Here is a 12,346-nt window from a genome sequence, read left to right on the forward strand (position 1 = left end):
GATCCTGGAGTTAAGAATTATCATCTGTTGGACAGTGCACAGCATGTAGTGATTGGTTATTCCTGTATCTGACTTTCTTCTCTGGTATTTGATCCCTTGAAGACAAGGGACGGTTGTCCTTTTTTTTTTTTTTTCCCCTAACTGCCTGCTCTGTTACATGATTTTTTTAAAAAAATGATCTTAATTCCTTCAATTTAAGAAACCTTAGAAATCATCTAGTTTAGCCACCTCACTTTACACATTTCTATAGGAAAAAAAACAAAACATGAACTCACCTGAATAAAGGTTGGAAAACCTGCCCAAATGAGTGTAGTGGCAGAAGAAGGATGAGAACCTTGAGGTACTTGATGTGGATGTTTTATGGACTCACCTTCAAAAGTGATCCAGGATTTGGATTATTAGGTAGTTTGCACGTGCTTCTGAAGGAAGATGAAGGAGAAGAGACTTGCCCAAAAAGGCTTGTTTGGAAAGTTAGGACAACTGGGGTTTGATTTTGACCCTACAAGCATCTTGCAATGTCTGCATACAGTTTTAGCTCTCAGGACATAGGAGAGTAGAGGGTGCTATTGGCATCTCGTGGGTAGAGGCCAGAGTGCTGCTGAAGCTCCTTTGCCATGCAGTCTCCGTAATGCCAAGCGAGGCTGAGAAAGCTCGGGTAGAAGATGAGGGAGGTGAGTTTTAAGAGTGTGGTTGAAATGAACTGAACTGCAAATGGGGAGACAGGCAATATGGAGACTAGGGCATAAATAGTTTTCCTTAAGATACAGGAAGAAAGGAATGAAAAGTATTGAATCAGCCCATTTCTTTTACTGGCTGTTACCTGCTATGGTGGGTCAAAATGTACAAACCCCTTAACATGTGTAGTGCAGGAGTTTGGCTCTTCTTATGAATAGATATTTCTAAACATATATCTGACAGTTGAGAAGCATCTATGCAAGAAAAAAAAGTATCATGTGAATTAATATTTCTTAAGCAATGGGTCCTAACCAACTAGGATTTTTCTCAGGAGCACATGGATGAAGTATGCTCTTCTCAACTTCTAACTTCAGTAAGACGTATGGTTTTGACTCTCACCCAGCAAAATGATGAGAGCAAAGAATTTGTAAAGTTCTTTCATAAACAACTGGGAAGTATATTACAGGTAAGAGTTTATACTTGTATGACAACAATATATATACCCTCCAGTTGGGATTATTTTTACTTTTTTGCCATTTTCTGGCAATATGCAATTTATTCAGATAAATGTCCATTCTGGTATCCACTGGGCATGACATTTCAGTACCTTTTTAGGTTATTCCTTTATGTGGTTTAAAAACAAAATTATATTATGGGACACCTGGGTGGCTCTGTTGGTTAAGTGTCTGCCTTCAGCTTAGGTCATGATCTCAAGGTCCTGGGATCCAGCCCCGCATCAGGTTCCCTTCTCAGTGAGGAGCCTGCTTCTTCTCACAGTCCCCCTGCTCACTCTGTCTCTCTCAAATAAATAAATAAAAGCTTAAAAAAAAAAAAAAAAAAGGTAGTAGGACTTGTGTCTTTCTTTGACTCAATCATCTAAGGCCTAGCCAAACTTGAATAAAATTTTGTTTTGATTTTCCTCCTATCCAGTAAGAACATTTCAGGGTCGTTGTTCAGGAAGTATTCTATGCTATTTTCTAAAATTTTTTTTCCAGTGTGGGAAATTTTAGAAACCAGAACCCACTTGTTGATTATAGAGACTTCTTAGGCTGTGATAGTAACTGTAATGTTAAGGTCGTGATTGGAAACTGGCGGCAGCTCTGCAGTGCCTGCGGACATTCGCCATACAGAAGCGGCTGGTACTGATATCTGGTGGCATGTTAGCAGTGCTAAGGTTGAGAATCCCCTTGTTAAGTAAGGATACCTTACTGCATAGAGTAAACATCTTTCCAGTTCAATACGCAGATAAGTTTTCCCATTGAGGTAGTTCAGTGATGTGTATAATTACTCCAAACTAGGAAATACGTTTTTCTTTTCAACTTTATTACAAAAATTTCCCATAAAACTATTCCTTACTTTCTGTGTATTTAAATTGGTTTTAAAGAAAGTATTATCACTGTATCAATAACTTTTAAAACACGAGGCTTAATGTAAATTTCCATCACTATAATTTTCCATTTTGTTTTATTAAGGCCAAAGTACAAATTCAGTAATAGGTTTTAAGTCATGATGGCTCTATTTAACCGAATTGTACTAACACATAATCTATAAGGAATATAAGGCATCTCTGTTGTTACACGGTTTAAAAATGTTTAGGGTAATTTTTAGATAAATATGTTTTTATAAATTTAAGTAGTTTATTCCTACAGAAATAAATAACTCCATTCCAGAATCAGGCTCAAAGAGAAATCCTTTATAATTAAATATTTTCGTTTATCAAGATCCATGCAGTCCTTCTTCAGTTTTGTCTGCTGTTACATGATTGAGACAGATGCCAACGTATTAATTTGGAAATAAGATTTTTTTCCTAAGAAAACCTGGCTGCTTTTCTTTTATCCCATACCTGATTTTTTTTTCACAAAGGGACCTAGAAAAGAATAAAGACTGATTTACAGTAAATCTTGCCCAGACTACTGAAAATTTTTCATGAGATAGAACTTAAAATCTACTTTTTTCTATGAAACCTATTCAGTGAGTTTTTGTTTTTCTTTTTGTTTTCTTACAAGGCAGCCACATTTATACTTCTCTACAATTTTGCTAGATGAGATGGTTTTTTGGAGGGAGGAGACACAGAATATAGTTTTTTGCCTGTTTTCTAAATGGCGTAGTCCTTATTTTTAGGAAGAAAAGGAAATGCAGTTTTATAAAAAATGTCCAGAATATAGCTGATTTACTCATTTGATGATGCTTTATTTCAACTTGAATAGAGCTAAAGTTTGCTTTTAAACTGATTCTGAAAAAGAAGTTTAAATTAGAATGACTGCCTGGCTTATATAAAACAGGGGAACTTGAAAAGTACTCTGATGTTAACATTGAGAAAGGGAGGACTTCGTATTTTCCTCTCTGGGCACCTCAGCTTCTTACTATGGTAAATATGTATCCCCTGGTTTACTCATTTGTGGCCACCAGTTCTATTAATTAGGGACTAAATCTATTGATGATTACATGTTCCGTTCTTTTCCTTTTGTATACTCTTTAGAGGAGACCAGCATGATTCCTACTTAGGTTAGTATCACTAAAGAATATTACCATGTTGGGCACCTGGGTGGCTCAGTCGGTTAAATGTCCAGCTCTTGGTTTCTGCTCAGGTCATGGTCTCAGGGTCCTGAGATCAAACCTCGTGTAGGGCTTGTTGCTCAGTGGGGAGTCTGCTTGAGATTCTCTCCTCCCTCTGCCCCTCCCCCTGCTCCTGCATGTCTGTCTGTCTCTCTAAATAAATAAGTAAATCTTAAAAAAAGTAATCTGTGTAGTAATCTCAGCCATTAATTTTAGCCTTTTCCATATTAAAAAGTAATAAAATTTTTTTTTCCCTAGGTGAGTATTGTAATTTAAACTTCTTAATCCTCTGTATTGCTCTACCCACAATTGAAATTTATTTTAATCTTAAAATTACTTGGTTTATCTTTGTAATAGGATTCACTGGCAAAATTTGCTGGCAGAAAACTGAAAGACTGTGGAGAAGATCTTCTTGTAGAGATATCTGAAGTGTTGTTTAATGAATTGGCTTTCTTTAAGCTGATGCAGGATTTGGATAATAATAGTGTAACTGTTAAACAGAGGTGCAAAAGGAAAATAGAAGCAGCTGGAGTAATACAGTCTTACGCCAAAGAGGTAAATGACATTCATTTTGGTTTTGGGAGTAGTTACAATTAGCATAAAAATACAGTTCTTGATCATTATTAACTAAAAGCGGACTTGACCTCAGCTAACATATTTTCTAAGTAAAAGCAGTTAATCAGATTATCTAAATCAGTACAGATGGTAGGCACATACTGGATCTCAGATGTGACCTCAGTGGCTAAAAGATGAGGAATGCAGACAGGAATTGGTGACAAGAGTTATCAGCTGTCTTACAAAATTGTCGCTCAAAGCTCCAAAGAAGAGAGGATTACTGGGATCCAGTTCTTGACCAGCTGTCTGTAGTAGCTATTCCAGCCCTGATAGAGCTCAGAGCTACCAGGGGTATCTGTCACCCCAACCAGCATTCATGCTTGTTTACAAGGTAGGACTTCGGCTGCATATCTCTGTAGCTTCTTATACCTCATTAAATTAGTTTGATCACATATGAAATTGGATGGGATTTTTCCCCTCAACTTGAGGGATACCAGAAGGTTTCTTCCTTAGACCTCTCCCTCCTCTTGACTCTATAATCACGAGAAGGAAAGCATGTCAGGCCCCAAAATGGAAAGAGGCAACCCTTCTCCCTGAAATCTAAAGTAGAAAAAGTCAAGCCACCTGTTTCACACTTTTCTTAGTGTTTTCACTCCAGACATAGGTAAGTTTCAGATCATTTCAGTCACTGCCAAGTGCTTGAAGAAAATAAAACAGGATAAAACCATAATAAATGCTTGGAAAGACTACTTCAAGATAGGCAGTCTCGTGAGGCTGTTTAAGTGGGTGAAGTATAAACTAGGGCAAGAAAGACAAGGAGTTTATAAAGAAGATGGAAGGACATTCCAGGCAGCGAGAACTATAAGTTCAAAGACCGAGGCTGGATTGAGCTATTTGGAGAACCTGTAGAAGGCCGGGGTAGCGGGAATACCTCACAGGAAGTGAGAGTGTAGATGAGGTTACCTAGGTGGGTAAAGCCAAATTATGTGACCTTAACAATGGCAGCTAAGGGTCTTCCGTTTGATTTTATTCTAAACATGTTGGAAACCCATGGGAAACTTTGAAATAGAGGAGGGACATAATCACATGTGCAATTTAAAAGACTGGTTTAGATATCATGTTGCATAGGAATTGTAGGAAGGAAGAGATAGAAGCAGAGACCAGTTGGAAGGCTGTTGCAGTAGTGCAGGTAGGGAGCGGTGTGACTAAGCTCTGAGTGCATACCAGCAGATCCATTTTGACAACTGAGTCAATGAGGCATTCTTAAAGTTCAGATGTGAGTAATACAAGTAGAGCACAGACAGCTTCCTGGTGTCTGACTTATGCATTGGTACATGAAGGGCCATTTATTGAGATTGAGAAGGCTGTGAAGGAGGCTGGGGTTTGGGGAGGGAGTCAGAGGTTTTTGTTCTGGAATTAGTAAATCTGAGATGCTCATTATTCCTGGTAGGCAGTGTTGATTTTTGTTTGGCTAATTTAAAAGACTTCATTGAAATAGTTGAATGTACATTTCTAAGAAAGCATTCAACTCTTTGGATTGTGGTCAAAAACAGCATATATTAAAGTTACTGAATATCTAAGTATAATGCTGAAAGGTCACCCCTAAATTCTGTTTTAATTTGCTTATAGGCCAAAAGGATTCTTGAAGGAGATCATGGCTCACCTGCTGGAGAAATTGATGATGAAGACAAAGTAAGTGGCTAATTTGTGCCTAAAAGCAATGTTTTTGGACAAAAGATTAAATAACTTTAAGAGCTTTAACTTAATGTTTGAGAGAAAACTTTAATCATCAAATGGCCTTTCTTCCAACAAAACTTTATTTTCTCTTAAAAACAACTTCTTGTATTTTTTATTAGATCATGACTAATTTTTGTGATGGGCTTTAGTATATACCTTTTAAAATGCATTTTAAGGAATTCATTACATGTATTTGTGGCTAGGACAAGGATGAAACTGAAACAGTTAAGCAGACTCAGACATCTGAGATGTATGGTGGTGATGGTCCCAAAAATGTGAGATCGGATGTTTCTGATCAAGAGGAAGATGAAGAAAGTGAAGAATGTCCGGTGTCCATTAGTAAGTGTAAAGGCTCTGTACTGGGTTTATATGTTAGCTCTTTACAGGTCATTTATCCAAACAGTTGGGCAGAGTATAATGAATGTCGAATTAGGTGTCCAACAACTCTGAATGATCTGGTGTGGCCCTGACCAGATGCCCTGTCCTTTCTGCACCACAGTGTTCCACTGCTTACTGTTTGGAAGATTTCAAATATCCTATGTAAAGGACTTGGGCAATGCAGGAATGTAGTACATGGTAGCTACTCTTAAGATTTAGTGCTGGAAATTTCCTAAAAACTGTGTATTAATCAATTTAGACTTGTCCAAGGCTGAAACTCAGGCTTTGACTAATTATGGAAGTGGAGAAGATGAGAATGAGGATGAAGAAATAGAAGAATTTGAAGAGGGGCCTGTGGATGTCCAGACTTCACTTCAGGCTAACACCGAAGCTACAGAAGAAACGGAACATGATGATCAGGTATTCCAGTCCAGAGAAACACACCTTCCCCCACTCGTCTTCAACTACTGAAGGCAGATCCTTTTTAAGGATGTCAGAATTCACAGCTTCCCTATTCTCATTTTCATGAATAAACCAATCTTTTTAACATCCTTACTGAAATCTCAGTCAAATACTAGTTTATTTTTATATTTAGGAATGCTTATACTTAAAGCACTTTAATTTTGGGGGGTGGGGGTAATAAGTCCTAAAAACTGTGACATTACCTAGAAGATCTGGATTTTTCATGTATCTTTACTTCCTAGTTATACATGGAAACAGTATATAATAAAATCATTCCCTTTCCTACCTCCACCTCATCCTGTCCCATAGGCAGCATTTTGTATGATTTCTTTCGTTATTTAACTCTATTTCTGAATAGTATGTGTGTATATTTATTTAGTTATGTGTTAGACATTCTCCTTTAACTTCCTACTATAGTAGATGAAGACTTTTAGGTCACTTAAGACTCCTCATTTAATTATATTAATCCTGTCCTCCTCATTCAATTGTATCTTTTGCTTAAATCTACATTTAGCCAGAGATCTAACCAAACTACATAAATATTACCGACTTGCTGAATTAAGCAAATACTGTTTGTTGCTTATTCTTAAACTTTTTTTCACTTGAAATTAATAATTGTCTCCATTGTTTGTTTGCCTGATTCTCTTTGACTCCACACCCAAGTCTTTGTTCTGCCCAGCAACGGCTGTATGAACGTCTCAGTGGACTCTTCTGCATGTACCAGTTTGTCGTTTCATCCTTCCCGCTCCGTCCTGGCTTTGGCTCTTCATTAGACCTGCTCCCTAGCTAGCAGCCTGGGAGTTCCCTTTGTCATTCTTTATTCCATCTGTTTGTGGAATCCACTTTTGTCCTCTTTTGCCTCATTTTTGGAAGAGCACATTTCTAGTACCTCTCTGAGAAAGAGTGCATAAAAGAAACATTTGAGACATTATGGGTCTAAGAAAATCTTACATTCTTCCATGTTGAAACATCATTTCAGTGCCTCCTTTGTCTTCCAGTTTTCAGTGCCTCTGTTGAGAAGGCTGATGCCTTTTTCAGTTCTGATTCTTCGTATTCTTTTTCCTTTCCCACCCTAGAGCTCCCCGCCCCCACTCCCTGGAGTTCTGAAGTTTTACACTGATACACCTTATGTCTTTTTTCATTCCCTGTACTGCATAGTCAGTGGGTCTGTAAGCAATCAATAACCATGTCCTTTATTTTATTAAATTTTCTTTTTTTGCATTGCTTCCCCTCCATTTTTTCTTTTCATTCCTCTTGGAATTAATATTATCAGACATTATTAGCCCTCATGTGTTGATTTTCTAATTTTCTCCTCTCTCCCTTTTATCGTTCCCTTGCTCTTTTTGTTTTACTTCCTGGGAGATTTCTTTGACTTTAATACTTATATAAATGTCATATTTTTAATTTCTAAATACTTTTATTTTCTGATTACTTTTTTATAGCATGCTGTTCAAAGAAGTGCTATCCTCTCTTACCCATCTGGAGGTTTCTTCAAATGTCTGTGGTACCTTCGGTGTTTATACTAAAAAATGATACACCAGGAAGCTGGTTGGGGTTATTCTGGGCTTCACTGTAGGGCATTTGGGTTGACAGCTTTTTGACAGAAAATCCCAAATGTTAATACCCATTGGTCTTTTCTCTGAGGTGGTGTTTCTCCAAAGAAGGGTCTTCCTTTCCTCTCTGCCTGGGAGGATGTAGTCATACCTTTTTGGCTGCCTGTGTTCAGGAGCTAGATGTGGGAATGCTGCTGGGGGTCCCATCACTCTACAGATTGGTGCTTAATCCTATTTTCAGCATGAGGTTTTATCCTGTCCTCATTTGTGCTTTCTGTACCCCACCCTTACCCTAGGCAGCCCCCGGGTCTGAGGCTTACTAGTTCAATTTATCCAACATATAATCTCCCATTTTCTGTTAAAGTTGGGGGAAAGAACCTCGATGTTTGAATTTTCTTTTAACAGCTTCAGAGAACCACCACCACTGCCCTCTTTTCACCCACCACTGTATTCCTTTCTCCAAGCATGAGATGAATCTGATTTTGTCCTTTCCTCCTGCTGAAGGCACTTGGCTTTATCTTTCTCCCCTCCTGGTCAGTTCTTCCATTCACTTAACACCTACATATAAATGGGTATCTTTTAGTTTCATTCAAGATTGAGTCTGATTTGGGAAAAAAAAAATTAAAATAGTGGAGTCCATAATACTCTAGTTCTCTATTATTTTGAGGTTAAGAAGAAAATGAAACATTTTACTTAACCCTCTTAAAGTTTCAACTATAGCATCCTTCCTGAAACATTTTCAGAAGACATTTTTAAATTCACTTGTATGAAGCTCTCAGGTTGGACGAACACCATAAACTCCTAACCATCTCCTATATATAATGGCCATATATTTTAGGCCCTGCTATTAAGACGTCACTTTTTCCTTCTAGGTACTACAACATGACTTTGAAAAATCAGGAGAAAGCAAAAATGTCCCATCAGAACAAGATCCCACTACTAGTAAAGGCAAGAAATCTAAAGTGTTCAATTTTAAGATTATTTAAAGTGCCCTTAATGTACTTTTAAAAGCTAAGAAAAAAAAATTAAATTCTTAGCTAATGTAAGTTTGAAGGTATTTTGGACCTGAGGTATGTCTTTTTTATTTCCCTCAGTTCTTTGTAGAAAACACGAGGGCTTGCTTTCTGCAAACAGGTGCTCAAGAAAAGTTGACAAACACACAGAAAAAACCTTCAAAGAAAACATCTTTAGATACAAACATGAGGGATTTAATACCCATTCCTGGGTATTACTCATGAATATCGTTAGAAATTGGGTGATTTCAGGAATCTAATTTTTAAAACATCTCCAGAATCTGATCAACTAATTTTAGGAATCATTGATAAGGAAAACTTGTAGTTGTCTCTTCTTTTGAGTCTTAAATGTCTTGATTACTCCTTCATACATACTGTCTTTTTGGTATAATACTGAAATTTAATAACTGTTGCATTACACTAATATTAAGATTTTCTTCTGATGACAGATGACCACGATAGCACTCCTGTGAAACCCTGTTACCTCAATATCTTGGAAAACGAGCAACCTTTAAATAGCGCTGTCCAACAGGACACTCTCACTACCATTGATTCATCTAAGCAGCCTAACCCTTTGCCTTTACCTTTAACTGAAATCGAAACCTTGGTGCCTACAGTCAAAGAAGTTAAATCTGCTCAGGAAACTCCTGAGAGCTCTCTGGCTGGAAGTCCTGATACTGAATCTCCGGTGTTAGTGAATGACTATGTATGTATCATCTACGTTTCATTTCTATGCATATTTCTTCCTTTTAGGTTAACATTTTCAGTCTATAAACAGACTGTGTTGAGGTTTATTTGTGTTTGTGTTTAGGTTTAGAAACTGCCAAAAGGTATTTCTTACTCATACTTAGTTTAAACTTGAATAGAAGGGTGATAGTGAATTAAGATGATCAGATATCAAAATCTAAAAGCTGTTCTACTTTTTTATAAGTTTATGACCCATATTTTGAGTTTTAGGTAGCAACATTGAGAGAGTTCAGGTTCAGATCTGAACACGATACGTGAATCATCATTAATCTCTTACAGTACCCAGGCCTGACATCTCAACAATTTTAAAACATTTCATAAATGTTTTAAAAACATTTGATAAACCTGAAAGTTTACAGTTTGATAAAACTGTATCAGGTTTGGTAAACCTGAAAGTTTACAGTTTGACAGCAGTAGCTTCCTTATGGTAACTGACAGAAATATATGGTAGTAAATCTATACTTAAGATGTAGGTAGGTAAGTTGTTTTACTCTGGACATTTTTGTTTCATGCTATAACTTTATAGCATGTGGGTTAATTTTTGGACCTTGGATTGTGTTTTATATCCTTTCTCTTGTTCAAAAAAATTGAGGAATTTATAATAATAAAGTTTGAGGTCTAAGGAATGTGTTTCATATATTTTTTTTAATATCAGTTTTCTTACTAAAGATATAGTTAAAATTATGATTTCCTAATTTCTCAGGAAGCCTATAATTATTTCAAAAACCTGTTTTGATGGCTTCGACAACAGTGAAATTAACATTTACAACTCTGAAAGTTACCTGTTAGACTTATTTTGACTGTAATTTAATGAGTGCGTAGAGTTGTTCTAGGAGGCAGTTGAAATTAAAGTTTGATTATAGAAGGACTTAAATTTGAAATTTAGGCAGGGGACAGGTCTTTGCGCAAGAAAGTCAAATGGCCAACATCATGGTTTTTGAAGATGAATCTGATGACTGATGAGTGTTGTCAAGGATGCTACTTTAGGAGGCTCCCTTACAATAGGAACCAAGTACTAACTTAGAGCTGGATGAGAAATGTTGAAAGAAGAGGAAAAATCTAAGGTTTCCACTTGGGTAATTAGTAAAATGATACTATTAAAAATCAGAAAGGAGAAATAGGAGAATAAAAGAACTCAGGTTTCAGAGAGACACTGAAGTGATAACAAAAGTAAGTCACTAGATTCATGCCTTATCTTTCTCAGCTTCCACAGAGTTGATACTGAAAGCCTGTATGTAAATGTTTACTTTATTCTGCTGGATACATTCTGATGCGTTCTGTAAACATTATCAAGAAACCAGAGTTGTTCTTTTAATTGTTTTAGGCCTCAGTGTAACTACTGTTTCTTCCTTTAACCTGTATAAGCTGGCTCTTTGTTTTTGCAAATGGGGATGGAACGTTCGACAGTATGGCCCACAGCTTCAAGTGCATGGCCCTTCCCATGCACTCCAGCTTTGCTTTATTCATAGAGCTGAACACAGAAGAAAACCCAAATAGGATAGAATTACTGATGTATATAAGAATCCATTTTATCCTTGGCATGGATTACTTTAAAGGTTTAGATCCAGAGATGGAGTGCTTTGCCTTCATTAAATACAATTTATCTCACAGGAAGCAGAATCTGGTAACATAAGTCAAAAATCTGATGAAGAAGACTTTGTGAAAGTTGAAGATTTACCACTTAAACTGACAATATATTCAGAGGTATTCTGCTCTCTTTAATTAAACTTGTCTTTATATGACAAGTACTGCTGGGATGGAAACTGATTTTCTTTTTTTTCTTTTCATTCCAAAGGCAGATCTAAGGAAGAAAATGCTAGAAGAAGAACAGAAAAACCATTTATCTGGTGAAATACTTTGTGAAATGCAGACTGAAGAATTAGCTGGGAATTCTCAGACACTAAAGGAACCTGGTAAGTTAACCACTTTGAACCATATCATATTGAAAAATTAATGAACCTTGATACCATCAGTTTGTTTTTTAAATCGACTATTAGTACTTGGAAGATTTAAGACAACTATTGGAAGGGAAGCATAATTCTGTAAAAAGTCTTGATCTGTTGCCTGATTTATAAAGTGATATTAACAGATAATTTTTTCCATTTTTAAAATCCTGAGTTTTAGCAAGGTAAATTTTTTTTTTTTTTAATTTTATTTTTTATAAGCATATATTTTTTTTCCCCAGGGGTACAGGTCTGTGAATCGCCAGGTTTACACACTTCACAGCACTCACCATAGCACATACCTTCCCCAGTGTCCATAACCCATCTAAATAATATTCTTGTAACTTTTCTTAATTTAAAATTCAGACATCTCTTATCTTCCCTATGAAAAGTGAGCATTTGGACTTATCTCTCCTTCTTTCACTATTTGGTTTTTCTGTTTGTTACCTTGTGTTTTCTAGTCCCATCAACTTTGGTCATTACTCAGCTGCTACTCCCTTTTCCTTCCGCTTTCTCTATTCAGTTTTACTCCTCTTCTTACATTAAGGTTATAAAAGCAAACACACATTTTTGTAACTATAATAGTTAAAACTTCTTTACTTTGGGGTGCTTGGGTGGCTCAGTGGGTTAGGCCTCTGCCTTCGGCTCAGGTCATGATCTCAGGGTCCTGGGGTCGAGCCCCTCATCGGGTTCTCTGCTCAGCAGGGAGCCTGCTTCCCTGTCTCTC

At 36.8% G+C, this 12,346-nt stretch overlaps 1 protein-coding gene across 31 annotated transcripts in view; it reads left to right on the forward strand.

Annotated features, from left to right (window-relative positions):
* Positions 1–12,346, forward strand: part of PCM1 (pericentriolar material 1) — an 83,024-nt gene that overhangs the window by 66,154 nt on the left and 4,524 nt on the right. For all 31 annotated transcript variants that reach the window (XM_032844911.1, XM_032844914.1, XM_032844909.1 and 28 more), the window contains 9 exons: positions 1,007–1,141; positions 3,589–3,786; positions 5,416–5,478; positions 5,727–5,862; positions 6,161–6,321; positions 8,789–8,864; positions 9,379–9,635; positions 11,288–11,380; positions 11,472–11,589. In XM_032844911.1, coding sequence (XP_032700802.1) covers positions 1,007–1,141; positions 3,589–3,786; positions 5,416–5,478; positions 5,727–5,862; positions 6,161–6,321; positions 8,789–8,864; positions 9,379–9,635; positions 11,288–11,380; positions 11,472–11,589 — 1,237 coding nt within the window. The remainder of the gene's footprint in view (positions 1–1,006; positions 1,142–3,588; positions 3,787–5,415; positions 5,479–5,726; positions 5,863–6,160; positions 6,322–8,788; positions 8,865–9,378; positions 9,636–11,287; positions 11,381–11,471; positions 11,590–12,346) is intronic.

Source organism: Lontra canadensis, unplaced genomic scaffold (genome assembly GCF_010015895.1).
Source record: "Lontra canadensis isolate GAN:19392208 unplaced genomic scaffold, GSC_riverotter_1.0 scaffold159, whole genome shotgun sequence".
Classification (NCBI taxonomy): Eukaryota; Metazoa; Chordata; class Mammalia; order Carnivora; family Mustelidae; genus Lontra; species Lontra canadensis.